At 34.3% G+C, this 24,363-nt stretch overlaps 1 protein-coding gene and 1 non-coding gene across 2 annotated transcripts in view; one reads left to right on the top strand and one right to left on the bottom strand.

The window, feature by feature from the left end:
* Window positions 1-15,688, top strand: part of ndl (serine protease nudel) — a 28,705-nt gene extending 13,017 nt beyond the window's left edge. Inside the window, exons 13-24 of the mRNA XM_089633032.1 lie at window positions 1,607-1,871; window positions 2,077-2,246; window positions 2,544-2,657; window positions 3,040-3,217; window positions 5,048-5,473; window positions 7,063-7,251; window positions 7,828-7,981; window positions 8,631-8,811; window positions 9,321-9,509; window positions 10,635-10,995; window positions 13,212-13,500; window positions 15,635-15,688. Of these exons, the coding sequence (XP_089489158.1) occupies window positions 1,607-1,871; window positions 2,077-2,246; window positions 2,544-2,657; window positions 3,040-3,217; window positions 5,048-5,473; window positions 7,063-7,251; window positions 7,828-7,981; window positions 8,631-8,811; window positions 9,321-9,509; window positions 10,635-10,995; window positions 13,212-13,500; window positions 15,635-15,688 (2,570 nt within the window). The remainder of the gene's footprint in view (window positions 1-1,606; window positions 1,872-2,076; window positions 2,247-2,543; window positions 2,658-3,039; window positions 3,218-5,047; window positions 5,474-7,062; window positions 7,252-7,827; window positions 7,982-8,630; window positions 8,812-9,320; window positions 9,510-10,634; window positions 10,996-13,211; window positions 13,501-15,634) is intronic.
* Window positions 15,222-15,294, bottom strand: TRNAA-AGC (transfer RNA alanine (anticodon AGC)). Its single transcript has one exon. It is a non-coding gene; the product is annotated as a tRNA-Ala (tRNA).
* Window positions 15,689-24,363: the final 8,675 nt, after the last annotated feature.

Genomic DNA, 24,363 nt, shown 5'->3' with positions numbered 1-24,363 from the left:
AAAGAAGATGAAAACGACTCTGATCAAAATGCCAACATAATCAAAACCAAAAAATATAACAAATCTGTTGATAGTGATAACCGAAAATATCTCAGTCGTGTTTTGGATATTCTGGAAACAAAACAAGAGTCTACAATAACTCGACCCTCTTCTGATGATGAAAAAAATTCTAACATCATTTTGACCAGAATACAAAAGAAATTTGAAAATTTTCCTGAACCCAAAATATTAAGATTAAATGAGGAAGATGCTTTTACAGATAAGCTATCAACTAATGCCTTATTGTTCTCAGATAATGATGAAAGGGTTGGAGAGAGTCCGATAAACTTATCAAGTGAAAGCTCTCATAAAAATCTTGGAATGAAAACTGCAAGCCATAACACTGATTATACGACACTGAAGACGATTTTGCCATCTAATTTTGAAATAAATAATAAAGGTGACCATACAAAAATGAAACCAGCAATAGAAAAGGAAACATTAAGTAAAGCCGCCGAAGAAAAACTTGTTTCCGAATCGATAAGTTTTAATGAAAAAGAAAACGGTGTTTTAAGTAATTCACCCGTGTACGTAATTAAGACGAAACAAGAAAATATGTTTAAAAATGCAGAAAACATTGTTCAAAATAAAAATGGAGAAACAAACGTTTTCAGTACGAATATGTCCCTTGAAGACACCAAAGTAGATACATTGTTACTACAATTAACTACTGCCTCAGAAGAAACAGGAAGAGAAGCAACTACAGGAAAGTTCGCGGATGACATAATTTCAAAACTATCTAGAGGAGAGACGGAGTTGAGTAGTTTTATGAATACCTCAAACAGTGAAAATAACATTTTGATTGCTGAAAATGATTTCATGGAAAGTCAACCGACCACAAGGAAAATAACTCTAGAAGACTTAAAAACTTTCTTCCCTCCAGATCCGCCGAGAATGGGAAAAGAATTGAAGAGTTTTATCGAATTATCAAATATGGAAACAACCCATTTCGTTACTGAACACGATTTCACAAAAAGTGAGCACACTACACAAAAAATATCTCTTGAAGAAAAAAATTCTGTTTCACCCCCAGGACCAACTCAAATAGGTAAAGCATTGAGTACTTTTTCAAACGGTGAAAGCAGAACTACCAAACAAGTAATCCTAGAAATCGATATTCCCACACAAAAATCACTAGATGACAGAGAATCTACAGAGCCAACTGGAATGGACAAGTTTCTTAGTACAGACAAAAAAGGCTTCACTAAAAATGAAGCGATTACAGAAATGCAATCTCTTTCACCTACGGAAATAACAAAATTTGAATCTACTAAAGCTCCGTCTAGTGTTGGAAAGTTAACCGTTTCCCCATCAGAGCCACCTAGAATGGGAAAGGAATTGACTTTTAACCCTCCGACAAACAGCGGCAAAATGACTACTAAAAGAAATCTCCTTAACATTGTTGAAGATTCTGTTAATGATAGCACTTTTTCTTCTGCGTTGTTCAATGAAAATCTATCAGAAACTCCTTTTGACTTTTTACTCAATAAACCTCTAATAGTTGGTCCCATCAAACCGCCGGCGAAATTTGTTCCGTTTCCTAATAAAACCAATGGTGTCCTCGAAGAAAAATCTGGAAATTTTGACATAGATATGAACGATGATTCAGAAATCAATAGTCATGAGCCCAGTACACAAGATGGAAAAAATCTTTCACACATCGGTAAAAAAGAATTGTCTCTTGACGCCCTAAGCGGACAAGATACATCTAAACCTAATCAATTGTCATCACCTGCTGCAATAGCAAAAGATTTAAATATTGTAGACAGCACACCCATGCCTGCGCACCCAAATCGAAGGCCAACTTTACCGCCAATCTTCCATTGCAATATGTAAGTTTATAGCGGTATAATTTTTACAACGTTCTTGCTTTTAATCCTCACTCCTCAACCATCAAAAAAAGCTTTTGCATTCCTCACCCAATTTTTTATTTTCATTAAATACTCACTTTTGGGATTCTGCTGTAAGTAACTGAATGCATTTTATTGTTTAGCCTTTTTGAATAGGTTCGCTTTCAAACTTGGTTGTTTCTTGCAGATTAAACCAGACCATTCCGATATCGCAGAAATGCAATATGAGGACTGACTGCGAAGACGGAAGTGACGAATGGGGATGTTCGTGTGCTGACTTCCTAATAAGTACCCATCCTAGCGTATTGTGCGATGGTTATGTGGACTGCGCCAATGGAGAAGATGAAGCAAATTGCTGTGAGTAATATGATCAATTAATAACCCATATTCTAATATCACTTCAGATATCAGATTCACTCTTAATTTACAGAATATTTCTCTCGTCATGACAGGGCAAAATGCTGTCATGACAGGCCAAATCAAAAAAAAACTTGTTCACTATTTATTTCTTTACTCAGAAAAGCTTGTTAAGAATTATGGAAAGGTTTGTGGTTTTTTTAGCGCATGATACATTTTGTCTATTCAAAAAATGGAGCACAAATATTAAAATAATATTCTAATTTCCTTTTATTAAATTAAATGTTTGATCTTCAGATTCATGCTCGGAGAACTACAGTCTCTGCACAATAAGTAAGATGTGTGTTCCAGTGAATAAATTATGCGATCAGGTCAGAGACTGCGCCTACGGCGAAGACGAATTGGACTGCTGTAAGTATATCATACCATTATGTTTCATGTAAACTTACACAAGTGTCAATACTGTATGCATACTAAAATACGTCGTCGAAACGGTGAAGCGATATACTGCACAATCTCAAGTAAAACGCTAAAGCTTTTTGTGTCTACCTATATTTTTTCCCTGTCTACGCCTTCCTTACGTGAAATATTTTCAATGGGTAAAGGTAAAGCGTTAACATCTCACATTCAGATATTAATTAATTGCAATACCAAATTTTACTTTTGTCGCTTATTTCTGGCCGAGTTGAAGTTGAGAAATTCCTTATATATGGTACCACCGAGAATAAATAAAATATGCCAGTTCAGATTTTAATTGAAACTTCTTCTAAGAAATAACATTTTCTTATTTCAGTTGCTCTCTACGATGGTGATAAAATAATGATGGACAAAGACTCGCGCCCCCATCTCAACTTTGAAGGGGTTGTTTCGCTAAGAAATCGGGGTATTTGGACGCCGATCTGTGAAAAAAAGTGGACAAAAGAAAAAATGGAATTAACTGCCTTGAATATTTGCAGTTACCTCGGTTTCAGGTAAGTTTACTAAAAATAAAACATAAAATAAATTATATGCTTGTAGTTAGCAAAACATATTGAATACTTTTTTATTTCGTCTATTTGTTTTTCACTTTTGTTTTCGGTAATGAATGAAAATGTTGGAAGCCGAAATTAACCCACTTCCCGACATCCAATTGAGCTGAAACTCGGCAAATAGAATCGTTGTCAGTGACAATGCATTTGATCAACTTTCGGTGGCAATTACGTAAACTCACGCGGACATATACGCATTTCTCTGAAATTGATATTACAGCAGTTAACATAAGAAATAAATCAATCGGGTAGGCTCAGGTAGGGTCAGTTTTTGCGCGGTTGACTCTAGTAACTTGGGAGGAAGGTTCAATCGTAAAAGGGATTTTTAAAGTTTACAGCAGTTAAGAGCCAATCTCTGGGGAGGTAGATTCAATCCTCAGTCAAACAAAAACAAAATTATGTATCTTGAAATGCATTAATAAAAATAGGTGTATTTTGATATTTATTTGAAAATTTTGGAATTACTTTCATTACTAATTTAATGGTGAAAAATCAAAAAGAATCATACGTTTTTTCTACTTTGTATCTCATACTATGAAGGTAGCGAGTTCAATGAAGGTAGTTCTATTTTCCCAGTTGGGTGTTTTTAATAAATTCAACAATAGGTTCTTCATTTAGATGAATATTCATTCTGTGATTTATGATGGCGATTCTGTGTAGAAAGGTTCGTCCATTTTAATGGAAAAATGTAATCCTCATTCGTTTTATATTATTTTTATAATGGTGCAAGACTGTTATATTAATAGACTGCTTTGCATAGTGATACTTTATGAAGCGTATTTTACCGCTACGGAAGATAATAAATTATTTTTGTTTTGTTTCGCTTAAAGGGTCAGGTTTTCCAATTTCTGTGAAGTGAATACTTTCTGAACTCATTATTTTGGAAGGATAAATTCTTAAATGTAATCAAGTAAATAAAAATAACGTATTTGAAAAACATTTTTTCAAGCGTAAAGGTCTAAAAATAATTAATGATTTAACTCAAATTTGTGTCCTCAACCTTACTTTATAAGAAAATGATTCACTAATTAATTCGATTTGTTACCTCTTGTTTCTATTTTTATGATTTATTAAAACCATTTCCCTTATCAAAGCCAACTCGCCTCTAACGTTTTCTTGGAAGAAGAGAAACCCATTCATTTTAAATTATTGAAGAAGAGCGTCAATTCCATTTGAAATACTATTTAACGTGTAATTAAATTAATTCAATTAGTTTCCTTCCAAGCAAATTGGGATTTGTTTTAAATGCTTATTTGTAGGTAGCAGAGAAAATGATAAGTCTGCTAATGTAATTCAAAGAAACACTTGTGCTAAAATCGCGATTTTGTGTTTAAAATGTAGAAATATCCTTGAATTCAACAACTTTGTTGTTTGATAAAAACCACATCTGTTGTTTTTCTAATTTTACCGTTATTGTAAGATACGTTTCTTTGCAAGTGTTACAAATTTACTATGTTTTTAATGTGTAATGCAATTTTTTTTATAAATAATCAAAAAACTTATGTATTTCGCAGTTGTTTGATTTCAAATAATCTTCAGACCCCATTCTTTCAAAACATGAGAATTGCGGATATGTTGCTTTTGAATTACATTAACGTGTGTATTGTGAGATTTAGTGTGTATTGTAAGATTTTGTGTGTGTTGTGAGATTTTGTGTGTATTGTGAATTTCCTGGTTACCGTGCGATTTATTTTCGTTACTTACTTCCCGGGAACTACATCAATATAAACACTATCATCTATAGATCAATATTTTATTTTTTGTTGTTTTCAGTGGTTTCGAATTCTACAGTGAAGTTTTACTAAAGAACAGCGTTCGATTCGAATTCATCCGTCAAAGCAAAGGCGAACCTCCCGAGCTTCGAACCGTTGAAATAGAGACGGACAATGAAACCACAACGGTTGAACCAATCCGCTCTCGAACAGCCAGTGAAATATTCATGCCAACTCCTTCGAACTCCGGCTGCCTGGGGCTATTCGTCCGATGCCATCAGGGGCTTAGTTCCCACCCCAAGGACCACGTGATTCAGCATCCCTCACGCGGAATTATGAAAGGAGATACTCTGGACAGTGAGATTCAGGACCTGTACCTTTGGCCGTGGGTAGGAAAGATATACTCTGAAGGATATTATAAATGTACCGGAGTGTTGGTCGACTATTCCTGGTTGTTGATACATAACGCGTGTGCATCTGAGCTCAGGTAAGTCAGAATTGTATTCGGTACGCTATATTATTCACTGTGCTACGTTGACATTACAGAAAGAAATTCCGAAAAAAATAATAACAATTTGGAAATGACAAAATATTTATCGAGTGAGTAAAATGATTTTGACAGATTATTAAGATTTTAATTAACTCGTTGTTGCACTCGGATCACGAGAGCAAAACTTATTCGTCTTCGGGGGGATAAGGTCGATAATTTATATCACTTATTAGATGGCTTTATGATGTTGTTTTTGTTATTTAATATGTGATTTTTTTTTAAATAAGTATACAAATAAAACATGTTTACATAATATTTTAAGTTACCTTTAAATACGTAATTGTTTATGTAAGCGAAAAAAATTTGCTCTTTTTTATTTATTATTAATAATTTTAATGTGTGGCTAAGTCTAACTAATCTAGACTCAAGTCTTCCATATAATTTTAAAATTTGCCCATTTATGTAAAATTAATGTATAAATTTCTCACTTTCCCTCCTTCCATAATTTGAAATGATGGCCTAGAACGCAATGAAGGATTATATTCAGAAATATTCGAAAAAAACTCTATTTCAATTTTAAGTTTTTCTTTTATATACCTAACCAAAAATATTAATATTCAATTTATTAAAAAAAATAGTTTATTTATAAACAAGTTCTGTTGTGTAATTATTATCATGCGTGACAGCTATTTCGCCATCTGAAGACAGCAACAACTTGCGAAGCGCAATAATAACTGCAAAGCAGAATTAATAAAGCAGTTTGAAAATGCCTTCAGAAGGAGAAACAGCTGTCACGCATAATAATAACTACACAGCAGAACCAAACTGTTTTTTTTTTATAAATTGAATAACAATGTTATTGAACAAATAAAAGAAAAATTAAAATATGGCTTTCGATTAAATTTAAAACATTTATTCTTCTTGCCTAATAACATGGTATTGATATTTCTTCAATATTAGATTTAATATATACCCTGTACAATAGCATAAAGCAACGAACAATCCGATCTGCATTAAACAAACTCAATTAGTTTCATCGCTTATCTTGGGAGAACCACTTAATAATTTGTTTAACGCTTATAAGGTCTATATTAAGTTATAAGAAACTTCCTTTCTAATGCCAACCCACGCTTTAGTGTCAAAGCCATTATCGCGTGGGAGACAGGGCTTTCATTAGCAAGAGCGAAATAGCGAACAGTGTCAGTTTTCATTCATCATGCTTCATAAATCTATATCAAGGAAATTTTAAGTTCTTTGACAGAATTTCCTACAATCTGATGGCCTTTGACGTTACCTGGATTCCGAAAATATGGATGTATTAAGTCAGTTTCCGAAAGTACTACGTCAGTGGAAAATTGGTTTCAATTCAAATGTATATGGAAGACACTTTTAGTTTTCTTCTTTTTTATATTGGTAAACGCTTTTGTGCGAAAATATTTTCCATCACGGTACAAAAGCACAAAACCAAAAACATAAAAATTCTTAACTTAACTTCTTAACGATACTCTAAGTGAGTACATAGTGATAAGAGTAGTTTTCCATCAATTCAAAAATATTATATTACGTGCCGTTTTTGTATATTTCAGTTGGGCAAACGATTACGTCACCGTTGTACTTGGAAGCAAGAGGTCTATTCCAAACATCGATGGGCCTTACGAGCAAGTCATCAAAGTGGACGGATACAAAATCATTTCGTTCTTCTCCACTACCCTGCTTCACTTGAAACAACCCGCTTACATGTCAAGATATGTTAAACCTATCGCTATGCCGGAATAGTGAGTAGTTTTTTTGTGTTCGTAACATTACCCAACTGCCCGAAGTCATTTGGACGAAGGCAGTCCCAATTTAAGAAAATTTTTGATGGTTGAATGAAGTTTACTGGGAAAAGAGTTGGAGAAGAGAAAGTTTCAGAAGTACCTGGTAGTTTAAACCTGGTTACTAAAAATATAACTCTAGGCACTTCAACCTGTCGACTCTGAATGGTGGTAAAGCGCTAGGACTATAATATATAATATTTAGAGCATATTCCGCTCTGCTACGAAGTGCTAAAAAATTGCCATATCAGATTTCAGATTTAAATTTATTTTGAATATGAAAGAACAGATTTTATTTAGCATTTTTAATCAGAATTCTTTAACTTTATCTTAATTCATTATCAGCTTATTAAAAAAATCACTTTAAATGAAGAGTTTAATGCAATTTTTTTAATTAATTATTATTAGGTGTGTATTATGTGGTTTTCCATACCGTTAACGTTAAATGTTTTCCGAAATGCAATTACAAATATTTGCAAATTATAAATGTAAATGATACAATCTCAATAAGTTACAATATTTTATCAAATATTTCAGTGACATGTCAAAGGATGCCGAAGATGACGTTTGTATTATCGCAGGAATAGACGAATATGGAAACGCCTTATCGATTTTCCTAAATTCCATCAAAACTGATTGCGGACATACTAATCGATGCTTTGAAAGAAAGCAATTTCCAAAAAAATGCCTTGTAAGTAAATTGATTATATGTCGCAAACATTCCCGATCCGTAACCAAATAGGTAACTCGTGTTTTGTAAAAACATTTTTCGGCTTTTTATTTTGTATTTTTTTCTCAAATATAGTATTTAATTAGTTTGCTTGTGATTGTTTCATAATGGGGTTCCGGCATTGAACAAGTTTTAAAGGAACAGTCTCCGCGGATACCAGTTTTGATATATATATGTTACCTTATGGTGTTAAAAAGAAATATTTAATATTGATAATTGAAACCCCACAAAAATAACAGACCATCATTATATTCAATTACGAGGGAAATTTTTCGGCAGTGTAATTACTTTGTATTTAAACAAATACAAAGGTAAACGAAATAAAGTTGTCGTGTAACTTTCCTATTTCTTTAATTATTTGTTTGTTTGATGCACTCATGTAATAAGATTTTTAATTCAGAGCCATTCTCTTAATCGTGATCTTAATTAGTCGTTTAAACAAAAATCTGTTTTCTGAAGCAGCCGTATTTTAGCTAGGTTATTATCAATGAAAAAATAAATACAAAATTAGTAATCATAACAATGCAAGAGTTAGTTTGAAAATTTAATCAAAGAAATACAGCGCGACCAACATAACATAGTATGGAATTATATGCCATTTTGTTTGCAGCATTCCTTCGCAGGGTTGTCACAAAGTACGGCGGCCTGGAGCGGCATCGTAGTGTGCCACCGGAAACAGGGCTGGTACCCCGCGGCCGCTTACAGCGAGCCCCTCGGCCCCTGCGGCTTTCGGGGACAGATAGCTCTGAAGGACTTGGCGAGTAGGCGGGAGGATATCATTGTTGCCATCGGTAAACCATTAAATCAAACCACCAATCGTGTCGTCATCTTCTTTCTTTATTCATCTTCTTCTCCTAGGTCATCTTCTCCTTCAAGTTCACCCCCATCTTCAATGTATTCTTCCGTATTTTCTTTAGACTTTGATTTTTACTCTTCGTCATTTCTCTTGTCTTCTCGTCATTTTATTTGTGATTTTCTTCCTCTGCTTTTTCGTAAACTTCTTTATCATTTTCGTCACCAAATACTTGTTTTCATCATAGCTGTAATTTAATCACAATCCATGACTGAAACCAATTTATTTATTTGAGCCATCAGAAAAATTGCTTTTTCTCAGAAATCTTTTAATCAAAATCACCCCTGAAGTTTTGTGGTTTGATCGTACGATCTTATTTGATATAAATGTAAATACATTAGCATGACAACATTTAATTTAGAAGACGCAAATTAATCTGTAAGACGCACATAAATCTTTAAGATGCACACTAATCGCCCTTCAAACCTTATTTTATTTATTTCCTAGGTCGCAGCCTCCCTGACGTGGTATCAGAGTCAAAATGTGAGGGGATACGTTGCCGCTTGGGCCAGTGTGTACCTCCTCGCAAGGTCTGTGATGGAGTATCCCACTGCAGAGATGGCCTTGACGAAACCCCCGAGGAATGCGCCTACAAAGAACACTTCTGCACCATAAATCCTCGACAGGATGATTGTGGTATTTAATTATTAAATTTTTTAACTTCGAAAGCAACATATATTTCAAATACTCGTACATATGTACAGTGTGTACCTACACCGCTCATATACCTATTGCCCTTATGAAGACACTGTGAAAATATGTGCCCAACGCGTATCATGAAAATAAATAAGTTATGTAAATATTCAAAATTAAAATCGTCATTATAACGGGTGTCCGGAGGTAAAGTACGCTACATAATAGTACGATTAAAAAAGATAAATTACTTCTTTCGAAATTGCAACGTTTTAAGGTAGGTAACCAAGATGAATTGTTTGTATTGGAAAATAAATATTCTGTGCGGAAAAATATTTTTGAATGGTAAAATAAACATTTGAATTTCGAAAAAGTTAGGCATTTTTTTTTTTCTACCATAATTTAGAGTCACCTCCCGAAGTTAGCGCACTTTACCCCCGGACATCCTGTATGTGCTCACAATAATGCCAATAGGCATATTATGTACACGGAGAAAACTTACTGAAATGAAAAACTGTTTATTTATTAAATTTGTGATAAAATTGTTAAATTGTCCTAACAAAGTATCAATTAAAAGCGAATGTTTTATGAGTACGGCGGAACACGTGTTCATAAAAATATTGATATTGACCTACTGATATTATATTATGATATTTATTAGGAAAAGAACAAGTATTTTTCGATATATTTTGAATTACTTTTTTAACAGTGTCATTTTCTCCGTGTGTGCATGAATTTTAATAGATACAAAGTTTGTTTGACTAGAATCTTAAGTTTTATAACTAATGGAGAAAAAATGCTTTGGTTATTATTTTGTTTATTCTAGCCTCAATCAGCTTGTCTGTACTCTTGTGATTAAAATACTTTATAACGTTGTTATACTTGGGGACAGAGTCTGTTTTATCTTACTACATACATCTTGAGGCTTGTGCGATGTAAAGTTTTATAGCACTATCACCACACACCACTAACAAGACAGTATAATTATGATATATTTTAACGTCATTATAGTGATTATAATAGAGAAAGATAATGGAGTTTTTCTAGTTAAAATTATTGATATATCAAAGACCTGACCAAAGAAAATATTTGTCCATTTTTCAAACATAATACAATGTTTTCTTTCAGGTTGTGCCGCCTCCCAAATAAAATGCCGCGACGGGAGGTGCATACCAAAGATCAAATTCGCAGACGGGCACAACGACTGCGGAGACTTCAGTGACGAACCGGACAAGCTGAACTGCCTCTCGTACCTCGTGGTGACCAACCCGTCGAGGGTGTGCGACGGCAAGACCCACTGTGCGGACAAGTCGGACGAGGACCCATCGTTCTGCCACCGCTGCGGGGCACCCAACATGTTCAAGTGCTCGAACCAGAAGGACGAGGAATACTGCATCCCTAGGGACTCCGTTTGCGATGGTCACAAGGATTGCATGTACGGAGAAGACGAACACTCTTGCTCAGCTATTTCTTCAAAAGATGGCAACAAGTAAGTATCGCCAATTTGATTATTTTGATGTTTATGAAAGCTGCCTTGCCTTTAGTACTGGTCAATGACCCAAAGCTCTAGTGCCTCAACAAAAATGTTGAGAAAGACTGAATCTCTAGGGATTCAGCTTGCAACTGACACAAGAACTGCATTTACGTGGAAGATGAACAGTCGTGCTCGGCCATTTCTTCAAAAGGTGCCAACGTATTGTACAATATCGGCTACACATCGGCTTAAAGTTCCGTGTTTAGGTCATATTTATATTTTCGAAGGAATTATCAAAATATGTCAAAAACAGTGGCCTTTTTGTGTGCATTATTATTACACTAATAGATATTAAAATTAATGGATAAGCTATTCAGGGAAAGGGGAACAAAACAACTTGCGAGGAGCGCGGGGAGCAGCGACTGTCTCACTTCCGGTAATTTGTCAATAAATTAATCTGACAGAATACAGGCAACCCGCATTATAATATCACCATTCGGTCCTCGAAAATAAAATCTGCTTACGAATTACTAGTCCTTTTTACAGTGGCGCGCAAATCACAGGCTTCGTAAAAAACTTAAGTACATTTTTACAAATGTGCTATAACTTATAATAATATATAATGTTATAACTTATAACCCACCTCACTCAATTTTAGCGTAGCTACGCCAGGCGAAAATTGTGAAAGGAAATAATAATAAAAACCCTGCTTCAGAATAACGACTTACGACAAATATTTTAAAATTCCATCTAAAATCTAGACAAAATATTAAAGAAATTTCTCCTAACTGTCCAATTTTTTTAATCAAAAAAATAACAGGAAAACATTGTACTTTTTCAAAGAGACACTTTCGGTATTTTTTTACAAATATGTATTACAATATTTTTGATTCGCTTAACCTTTAGTATGCCAAGAAATCCACCGTAGATTTCTGACGTTTGTACCCGTAGTGTACCGACAAATCCGCCGTAGATTCACAAGTAGTTCACAGCACTTGCCCCGGTTTTGTTGTATTCTGTAACAATGCAACTAAAATATTTTATTCGCATGGCAAGGAAAAACAAAGTATTATTCTAGACTCTCGTTTCGTCACGTGCAAAATTAATAATTTTAACTATAATTTTTTTTTATGTGAAAGAAAAAATATTTACGATTTTCAAATCCATGGTACTGTATTTATTTATTTATATAGAAAATATAATAAAACCCAAGAATATTTTTATTAAATTAGAGAGAAAAACATTTCTCTGAAAATAAGTAGCTATCCTGGGGGAGAAATAATAATAAAGATGTGAAAAAATATATGATAAGAAGGTACAAATCACAAGGTGTTAAGAAAATAAACATGCCGGCGTACGGCGGGCGATTGACACTTTTTACGTGGCACGGGGAACAAGATCGCGGGAGGATGGCATTTCAAGGGTTAACTTTTCTTTACAGCTAATTCATTACTATGGCAACACCAAGCTACTCACTTTTGAAATTTGTTCTTCAAATTCAAACTTCTTCGCTATATGTTCGTTCGAGTTTGGCAGTTTGTTAAAATAGTATGATTTCCAAATGATAAAGAAAAAGCCATGTATAATTCAATTGTTTAACGTTTTTATCTATTGACTACTTTGCACTTTTGATTATTTTGATTTTGAAATTTACTCTTTTATATATGTATTTAAGAAATACAAAAAAAAATCTTATTTTTATGTAATTGCCTTAAAAGCAAAGCGTAAAGAATCAAAAACAAAAATTTTATTATGTACGAGTAGAATCATCTCTTTTCGGAAAGTACCACAACATTTTTAAATATCGTTTTAAGTTAGTAAAATATGCACATTGACGATGTACTGTTTTTGTATTGATATTTTTTGACATACATACATTTCCCTACGATTTCGGTTATCGGTGTGTGGCCACAGTTTCATGCTAACTCAACACAGTGACTATTCAACACACTTTTAAAAAGTGATATAAAGTCATTAAAAAATATTTTTTTAACCTAACTTAACCTACTTAACCCAGTTAGTAAATTTTTTGTTTCATCACTTTTCATGACTTTATATAACTTTTTAAAGATGTGATGAATTATCATTTTGATGATTTATCCGGTCACCGTGGCCACAATCATCAAAGTATCTGGCACAGATCCGAATGTCCCGCGTTGAAAACGAGTCTGCGCTAGTACTATTATAAAAAAGATTTTAAATTTATTGATGACAAACTGTTCTTTTTCCAGAATCGGCGCTGGCGAAGTCTTAGAACAAATTTGCGGCATTTGGTTAACAAAATGCTATGACAAAAAAGCATTCACCCGTCTTGAAATTGAGGACATCTGCCGGTCGCTTGGGTACACTAGCGGCCATGCAGCGATGGTTGGGAACTCGGATAATCACCATTATTCTAGAAAACCGATTACAGAAGTTGTTCGGGAGCCGTTCAGAGATGTCACTTTCAAAGGCGGGGTTATTTCTATTCGAAATTCTGACGAACCGATCGCAGTGGAAAGACCGATACACAAAAATAAAGTTTGCCATCGTTTGGATATTGAATGCTTTAATAATTAATTAGTCATTCTTACTGAGCCTTTTATATTCAAACAATTTATTTTTACATTTTGTTTTTACAATAAACTTGTCGATGAGGTGAAAATCAATGTGTTTTTTTTCTGTATACATATCCAATATGAACATTATTCTTCGCTCTGGCAACCTAAAGAATTGGCCGTATTTACCAAAGGAAGAGGTGTGTTGTGTTACAAACAGAGATGTGCAAAATGGGTACCCAAAACCATTTGAAATGCAAAATGGAAATGGGTCAAAACTTTTCCATTTGAAAATGCAAAATGCAAAATGCAAAATGGTTTTTAGAAAAGCATTTCAAATGCAAAATACCTATTTTCAAAATGCATTGAAAATGCAAAATAGTTTCTCAGGTCAAACAATCAAAATAATTATAGAATTTTTAAACAATTTTGTCATTTAATAATGGACATCAATATAGAACAAACATATTACATGATGGTAAATCCAAAAACACCACGACTACGGATTATGAAACAACAAAAAATTTGCGCGGGACTAATGTTGCCAACGTAAAAACATAGAAACTGCCATCTAACATTTAATATTACAGCGTCATGGCCCCGTGTTCAGTATTTGAATCAGTATTTTTTATTTTTTATAAAAATTATTTTATAAGCAATAATTATTAGCCTGAAACACTCATCCACATTGAAAAATCTCCTGATAAAAGATACATGACACCAACGGGACTTGAACCCGTTTCCTTTCGATTTCCGGTCGACAGCTCTGACCACTGAGTTATGGCGGCTTATCTCTTGTCCGCGAAATAATTCAATATATACTAGTGTTTCATGCAACAATTACTGCTTGTTACATTTTTTCACCTGAAACAACCAACTTTATTTTGGTTTGGCTTTATTATAGTTGGCGTCATGTATCTTTTATCAGGAGATTTTTCAATGTGGATGAGTGTTTCAGGATAATAATTATTGCTTATAAAATAATTGTTACCCTCTGTGCTATGCATAAAAAATCTTGTCTTAAACATTAGTTTACCAAAAAAATAATAATTAGTATTTTTTGTAATGGTATCACTCAATTGCCAGGGCTTCTACCAGGAAGCAACTTGACAAATGTAAATTATCTCTCATAGCGAGGTTGAGGACCGACTGATATTTGGGGCTTATGAAAAAAAGATAAGTGGAGATAGTAGGAAGAATGTTGCAAAAAAGCATTTAAAATGGAAAATGCATTGAGAAAAGCATTTAAAATGCAAAATGGAAAATACCTATTTTGCATTTTGCATTTCCATTTGAAATGGATGTATTTGAAATAAAGCACATCTCTGGTTACAAACAATTAAAAATAAATAATTTTCATGGCAATTTTCATAAAACATCCTGCAGAGGCGGAAGATATTACCGGTAAGCTATTAGCAGCAGAGCTATAGTAGATAAATGACCTAGTTTTACCGTTCAAAATTGAAAAATGTGCAAAAATGACAATAATGTGCTTTGCTTTTTGAACAACGGTTTCATTTATCTCTAATAACTTAGCTTGAGTAAAATGTATAATATACCACATGTCACTGGTACCAATTATTGTATTAACTTGTATAACTTTGTAACTATTGTCCTCTGTGTAATTATGTACTGTTTGTTTCCGCAATAAAAATAAAATAAATCAAATAAATAAACAACATCGTATAAAGAAAAAAAAGTTATTGGAGGCGCCGGGTATCGATCCCGGTACCTCTCACATGCTAAGCGAGCGCTCTACCATCTGAGCTACGCCCCCGGTGACTGTGCATGTCGAATATTTAAATTATAAACTTTTCAATGCAACACATTTAAAAAATATCCGATATTATTTTACTTGAATTTCTTTATTTGCCACGAAATTATAATAATTTTTTGTCAGCTCAATTATTGATCAAAGAATTCTTTCTGATTCGACAAACTGATAAATCTTTTCCTACAGTGGCTCAAAATTACTTATCTGCGTAATGGAAATAGGTCGGCCCGGTGAGCAGCTAAATAATCTTTACGATAATAATTGATACCGGCGCGCCATCTATGGGCGTCGCGCCAAAACAGAACCTGTGACGTGAATTTATTATTAGCGATTTGTCCGACAGGTTGACGACCCGTGGAACCGTTGCTTCTTCCAAAGTTATACTTCCGTCAACTGACACGATTATCGCATTTTGAAGTACCTAACTAATTTATTTCTATTTTATTTCGTCGTAGTAGATAAAACTATTTAATTTATTTAGCGGGTAACTTCTAGAAAAGTGTTAATATTCATTTTGCTTTCCTAAAAGAGTGCCCTAAGCGTGGGAATGTATTGAAAAAAAAATTATAATTGCAATTTTATATAACGATAATAAAACAGTTGAAAGGCGAAAAAAAAAATTGTACTCTTTTTATTTTATAATTTTAGATCACCATCAGATTATACAATGAGAAGCACGCCTTTAATTATATCAACATTTAATGCACTATAACAATAATTGACGGTCATCTCTATTACATTAGGTTTTACCAGTAATGAAATAAATGTTCCCAATTCCTATTGTATGCCGCAATAGCATGTTTTACCTGAATACATTTATTTATTTATTTTATTGATACATGATTTAGAGCAGTCATACTCAACCTGCGGCCCGCGGGCCGCATGCGGCCCGCCGAGCTATTTTGTGCGGCCCTCAATACATTTAATATCAGGAACATTTACAAAATCTGGCATTCTATATCACGTTAATTTGAGATTAATTGCGACTTTGATGTACAGACATTGAAACCCGAAGAGGATAGTATAAGTATAATATACTATCTATATAATATTACTGCACACGCTAGATCTCTAAAAAACAAATATTTGACAGACAAATATGCGCGCAAATAATTTTGCTCGAGGCAATACATAAATTTTTGACAGTTCAAAAGCTAAATGGTTATCAGTGTTATTACCAAGGAAAATTTTTTGCGGCTAGAAATTTTCGACAATGGAATTCCGTAGCTACCCCCCCCCCCCCCCCCCCCCCCATGGATCTCGAAAAATTGTTGTGGGGAATTACACACATGATGTTTTTGGCTGTGCGGTTTCAATTATTTTGTGGGGAATTATTATGTTTTACAGAAATTCTCTAACAACCCCCCCCCCCATGGATTTCGAATAATAAAATGGGGAATCAAGCTCACACCGTTTTGGCAACACTGACCAGTAGCGGCCCGCGTAGCTTTACAAACATATGAATGTGGCCCGCAGAAGAAAAAGGTTGAGTATCACTGATTTAGAGAGTACATATGGTTTTTTGTGATAATTAACCCTTCATGCTAGGGATGACCCTGTGTTATGGTGGGTAAATTTTACAGTTTGAGGACATAGAATCTATACATTACTAGAAGAGGATGGAGAAGTTAGAGAATTATAAGAAAATGAAAAATTTGAGAAATTATTAGTAAATAGATCACACTAATTAATTATGTTCATACTATACCGCTAAAAATAATAAAAATTAAATAATAATAAAAATAGAAAATAATAAAAAATAAAAAAAATTGAAAACAATATCGCCTATTTTAGCCATCATAATATAAAAATATAATCTACATAACACATTTAAAATATAATCATGTGTGTTTGTGAGTGATGTGTGTTTTATATTGGTTTTGTGTGTTTATTTTATGCTATGAAATTTTGGTAAAATTGTCTATTTTGTTCTTTAATCCATTTTGTTATTTTGTTTGTGAATTGTGAAGAATCATCATAAGGTATTTGAAATAGCAGCGATATTCGATGTTTCAGCAAAGCCAATGTTTCGGAAAGCGTTAAAGTGTCCTTCAACAGGGCTAATTTTGTGAAGTGTGAGAGTCTATGTATGTAGAAGCGATACTTATATTAAGGTCGGTATTACAGCACTTGGTATCCAGACTTGACGGCTCTACTAAAAGTACCCGCCAAAAACTACATTACTTAAACTAATTATTTTACGGAAATACCGACCCTAAGAGGATTAAGAGGAAACCCGGGCGCTAAGAAATTTGAACAATAGGTATTTTAAAAATCACTTGCTATTTCACTCTGCTCAGCAAGCGCGCTATCGATGTGTAGGTACCCACCCAACTAAGAGTGTGTGCATATTACGCTCGCCCTCCCGCCCAGCATCTCCCGTCTTCCGTCCTTCGTCATGTAGGTATATCTGGTGTTTGTGGTTATTTTTCCGACTTATTTCTCCTTTTGTCTCGGCATATAATGTTTTTGTTTACTGGGCACTTACTGGGTCTTACTAAAATCTCTAAATAGTATCGAACAAAATATCAGCGTCTGTCTGTTTGTCTGCTTAGTTTTTGTTTTCTTCTAAACAACTAAATGGATTTTGCTAGGATTTTCACTATCATTTAAAGATTTTTTTCCGAAAGGTTTACACACGTAATTTATAAATATGTATTATATTTATAAAAAGGAGAGGAAAGTCATTGTGTAATCAAGTGATTTAAAATATAATTTCGGGCGCTTAAATTGCTAACGCTGGCTAAACCTTGTGAGATACATCAAAATAATGTACTACTAATTAATTGTATTGCTCTTACTTACTTGACCGGTCAGTGGCTGAGTGGGCATCGCGTTTGGGTCCCACCCGGGCGTCCCATGTTCGATTCCTCGGCTGGCTAAGTTCTCCATCACAACACAAGCAATACCTTCCGCTTAGTGTGATGGTAGTAGGAGTTTTTCAAATGTTAGGTTATTCGTAAGCAGGGAATGTTTGTCTTTCTTTTAAAAATTAAAAAAAAATCTTACTACCCATTTAGGTACACCTACTAAAATATGTAGGTGCGTACATTTGAACTGCCTCCGTGGTTGAAGGGTAAGGCTCTTGGCTACGAATCCGCAGGTCGCGGCGTGCGCAAGTAAATTTTATTAAATTAATTTGTGTCGTTTTCCTAAATTAATCAATTAAAAATAATATAAAATACTTATTTGGACAGATAGTTATCTTTTTTGTTTATCAAAACTTAACTTAACCATTCAAGTTGTTTGAGACAGGGAAAAGTATTAAAATAAAATATTTATTTTTTATTTTAATAAAATTCCTGAAATCAACAGGTTTTAATTCCCTTGCGATGTTTATTTGGCCAAAATGACCAATTTTTACAACATAAACATCGCAAGTGACCAATTTTCGATATAATATTGCAATTTTTTGTTCACTATTTTGTTTTACGAATCTTATTATTGTGTTTTGTTAATAGAGCCAACGCTTATGCCATTCGTTGACATTTCGAAAATGACATGAAAGCCATAACACCCTTGCCAATCACCACACTGCAAATCGGATGGTGTGGAGGAAACCTCCATTTTTTTCCACTCTACCTCCAGACATGTCGGGGTTCAGAAAATCGGATCATGAGTAAAAATGAACTAGTATTTAAATATCCATGTAACTCGAAAATAATAGAAAATGTCATGACTAAACGGCGCAACTTTTCCTACTGTGTTTTGTTATAACAGATCACCACGCAAATGGCATCTTTTTAAAAATATATATTTAAAAAAAATTCTTTATTCATTGTAAGTTGAGGATTTTTGACTTTCATGCTAGGTACATGTCCGTGTTACGACCAAATTCTGTATCGGGTTGCTACAGGGTTTTGTTATAATACTCGTCCAAATAAGTCGCGTCTCAACTTGAGCGCGCACATACAATAGTCAGGTGGCTTCTTGCTGCTAACTCATCTTCAGTCGTGTCGCGACTTGAGCGTGCTTTTAGACTGGTCTCCCAATCCGGCCTGCCACTCAACTGGCAGACCGATGCATATATCGCCAAGACCCGGACAATCCTCACCCCCATGAACCCGGGCACCCCTGCTCAAGTCACCAAACGTAACGAACCACTTGGGGTGACCTATGACAGAGGTTATCCAATAAATGGTTCCCGGGGCGGCGGTACCCATAACCACCTCCCAAATTGAAAATTATTATAGTACTTGACGTATACAAATTGAATTTGGTCCAATTTTAGTAAGATCGGCAAGTATGGTATACTCGAAATAGGTCACTAAACCAAATTAACTAATAAAATATATCAATAACTCGGGAAAAGACAACACTAGTGCACCGACAAAATTCGATATACTACGCTACATCACTTTGCTGTATATTTATTTGTCGAAATAGAAGTTAAATAAATAAAATAACAATATACATTATACATTATAGGTTATTGAAGAATTATAATATTATGCTAGTTACCCAAAAGTTATTTTTAAAAAAATTATCCATTTGAGTGTTTTGTATCCATATTGGCAATACGGAACGAAATCACCTCGGAGTCGGTCTGGCCGTAACGGATGTTTTTTTACAGATATTATTTTACGTAAACATATGAAATTAAAGTAAGAATATCGGAATACTTCACCAAACAAACACAAAAGTGACCAAACGGAAAAAAATAATAATAAAACATCGATTACTCGGGACAACACAACACTAGAATATCGAATATCGATTTATGACTACGTGACATCACTTCGCACAAATACATACGTATTTATCTAAACCCTGTCCCCCTGACCCTTGCCTCCCGAATACTGAGCGAAAGGGACACATGCAGCTCGCCCTACTAATACCTAAATGAAATCTTCAAAATCGAGGTTTTGTATTCCCCATTTTTCTCCTCCAAAAGTTAACCGATTTTCAATTTTTTTTCCAACTACATAAGAAGAAACTATTCTATGTCGGACCGTTTTGCTTTTTTTCAAAATATATTGTCTAGTTTGTAGACTGAACGTCTTTTGACTGCGTTTAAATCAGGCAATTTTATTGATTTTTGGAAGGTCATAACTTCTATAAGAAGCAATTTATCAAAAAAAAAAACAAAACGTACCGACACGCAAGTTGCCGATATCTATTTTACGTTAAAAAATATTTTCTCCAGGGTTAAAATCCAGAAAGATAAATGGGGACTACGTTTGTATGGAAAAATCAACGCCCGGTAACGTCTTAATGCGCGAAACACGGTATCGCTTTTACACACATAAACACATATTTCACTACAATCTATGCATTGGCCCTGATGGTTGACACTGCAACGCTATTCGTAATGTTGGCTAAAAAGGAGGAAGCACAACACGGCATTATAACCCACAAATTAATCACGATAACTCTTGTGCAGTATTAAATTTCGACGATGAACCAGCATAGGGTGAAGCGCCCTGTAAAAAGGTTCCATGTTATTATCTTCAATCTGTATGCGATGTAGAATTTATTACAGGATTTAGGTCAAAATTAAGTAATGGTATTGGAATGAAGGTATGTTTAGGTCATGATCTTATTTGAAACTAATTCAAAGAGAGATCTTCGATTACATTTAATAAGGAGTATTAGATGTGGGTCCTGTGAGTACTTTTCGTTGCTGGGTACAGTGAGGTTACAAAATACTCACAAGTATTTTATACTTACTTGGGGATTATAGTATCTGGGGACTGGGGACGTAAAGTAATATAGGTGAATAAGTGATACTTGGAACAACTTGTACAAGTATGAAAAAAAATAATACAAATACCTGTTACCTAGTATTTCGCACTTGTACTTACTTATAATATTTAAAATAAGTGATGGTATGCCAAAAGGAATTATTGTATGTGGGTATTCCTCACTCCGTGCTAGATTCTCTACAGTATTTTTTCGAATCCACTCGCAAGACGCGCGATGCTTCCATTCCACTCCACTAAATAAATACCGTAGGCAAAAATACTTCTTTGTCCCTTTTCCCCAAACAACTTTCTAACAGACTAGAGAGAGAAGTCAGTAGTATTATAAAGTACGAAGTACTTCACAACCTGTGATATTTACAATTACTTAGGAACTAGGTATTTTGAAGATTTGTCACAAGTACTGGGTACGATGAATACGCCTCTCTTCTAAGGAGTGTGTAATGAAAGGGAAGAAGTAGTGAACCTGTCTCTTAAAGGGTCCTGTTTTGTAGGAGGGAGGAAGTACGAAAAGCGGGAAATCATTCCAATGCTATCCAGCTATATTACCTACCTAATAATGAATCCCTTTATCAAGGGTCAACCGTGATTTTTTTTAACATTAACTCAGGTTCTATGTTGTATTTGCGGATGCTGTGTGAAGGGCATTTTTGAGAAGAGGCAGTAGTAAACTGGGTATTTAAGAGTTAAATATCAACCATGCGCAATGGTTAGGCGCGCGTTTGGCGTGTTTCCCGACAATGGAGCGGTGCCGAAAGAATCAATGACGCTAGTTCCTTAAAGCATTTTCCATATAATTACCGGTAGAACAACGACGTCATTCCTACCTGACGCCTGTGCTCTAAAAATTACAAGGGGAATCTATCAAACGGTCCGCCCGTTTTCGTATAGTCAGGGTTTTTCTCGAGTATTTTGGGGATTCAAATCAGAGGTGGCTGTCAAAGTCAACAGTGAGGCGCCCTTGCGATGCGCACAGGGCCAGCAGTTTTGTCATATTAAAATATCTGAAGGCTCTATACAGGGGCTTACTTTACTCTGGCTTCGATGGCTTTTCTTTCAGTTGTACAACGGTTATGAAGGTATCGATGTTTCTAGTTCCGAATAATATTTATGTAAAAATAATAGTTTAATTAATGAAAGATTTAAGCCGTAGCATATGCACGTAATGCTACGTTATAAGTCCTTTAATAAACATTCCCATTAACAACAGAATTAACTTTAACATTATATAGATCAATTGTGCGAGATATTCTCGAATACGCATCAACAATTTGGTCTCCCAATTATGAGATTCATAATTATAGGATTGAATCCATACAAAGGAAATTAACCCGTGTAATTGCTTATCGTGAAGGTTTATCTGGTCGATTTGGAACATAATATATAATAACCGAATTTTGCACTATAAATTACACTCACTGACGGTTAGACGTAAACTTTCTGACGTTCTGCTTCTACACAAAATTATACATGCATTTGTTATATACACCAAATATTTTATCCCAAATTAACATCAATATACCATCAAGAAAATCAACAAGGAGGATGACAGACATTTTCTATATTAAAGCCTACCTCACAAATACAGGATATTTTTCCCCTGTACCACGAACATTAAGAAATTATAACATTATACATGGCTCTTATAATGAAATAGACATTTTTAATGACCAATTTAAACACTTCAAAAAAAAGGTTTTACCTTTAATCATTCTAAGCTAATATTGTGATGAAGCCCTTTATTTAAAGATAAGTAACATTGTACCTACCTAATCAGGGTCTCACCAGTACAGGTGTGACAATAACAAATCATTTATGAACATATTTGTATTTACCTTTTACCCATTCTTATTTGTCATTTAATTTTGCATATTTAGCTTATTCATTTTGTTTCAATTTTTGTTATTATCATTTTTTTTATTATTATGTATTTAAACATCGTATAAAGTACGATGCCAAACTACTGAGACTCCTGAAAAATCAGTTCTTAACAGTCTTTACAGTCCTGTAATTAGTCCTGAAATTTCTCTGCTAAATCAATTCCTTTGATTAAATGCCTAAATCTGCGAATGAAAACAAGGAGCCGAAGACTGATGAACTAACAGCTGTAAAAAGGTCAACTTCGTGGGGCTACAATTCTAGGGTTAGCTGTGGCACCCATTATTTCAGATACGTATATGAATAAATACAAATAGGAACCGTCGAACGGTTATTGATTACGTAAAAAAAAGCCCACACTCGGTTACCTCTACGTAACAATCCTTCATTTTATCACTTATGGTTATGAATGTCAAGTGATACCCAATTAGGCACATGGAGCCACACGACCTTCTTATGAAATTATGATTTTCAAATATTTTAATTGATCTTCCAACATTACAAATACATACCCACACTTATAAACACTCCTTAACGCACTTACAAAATGAAGATATTTTATTTTTGCTAGCGAAATTATAAATTAATATTATTTGCTTTTTTTACCTTTCTCGAAAGAGGCTTTGGTATAGTAATATATTTTGCGACTGAATGTCTGCCTCTACCAAATTACAAGGAAAAGCTCAGAGATTTAAAACCTGCATCTTTTGAACACATGTATATAAAAGTTTATTGGTTCCAAGAAGGTAGAGATCAGATCAGATAATAGATAATAATCCTTTTCATCACGAATAATCCCATAGAGGAGAATATTCCTTCGCCCGGGATGGGTAATTGCGGTCTATGCGCTTATCCCGTTATCCTATGTCATTAAACCCTGCCTTAAATGACGTTTATTAATATTTGATTATGGCATCTTCCACCAAAAGAGAAATCATGTCCACATACCGCGATGGATGATTAACAGGACTTGCTAGGTCCTCAAACCATGAATGGAAAAGCGCAAGAACACTTGTCAAAAATTCTACTTAAAACCCTTGTATCTTTGTAATGTTGTATTAAAATTGTCGGCTCTTTCTATATCATTGATTGCTTTGTTTCTTGCTGAAGCAAGAAGCTTGTCCGAGGTATGCCGGAATCCACCTGAATGGGGACAGCGCATCAAAACCTGTAGGTCACTGGTCACTTTCTATACAAACTTTAGGCTGAACCAAAATGAAATAAAAAATTGATAAAAGTGCTAATAAAACAGAGGCACGTAGTTCAAAAAACATACCAAATCAGTGTTACTAGAGTAATCAATGGACCATTTTTACTCGGTGGCTGTATTTATGTCGTTTGCATTAATCTTACGGAGATCAATACTTTGGGCGAAGTTACAAAATTCCTCTTTGGCAGACAATCAGATGGAAGGCAGATCAAAATAAGCAAATTTAATGGTTAGTGGTTTGGTTTAATCTTTTTGAGTATTCTTTCAATGAATGGTAATATT

The sequence above is a fragment of the Hesperophylax consimilis genome, chromosome 6 (genome assembly GCF_061612785.1).
Source record: "Hesperophylax consimilis isolate HC1 chromosome 6, BYU_Hcon_1.0, whole genome shotgun sequence".
Classification (NCBI taxonomy): Eukaryota; Metazoa; Arthropoda; class Insecta; order Trichoptera; family Limnephilidae; genus Hesperophylax; species Hesperophylax consimilis.
This window is presented reverse-complemented; position numbering and strand designations above follow the sequence as displayed.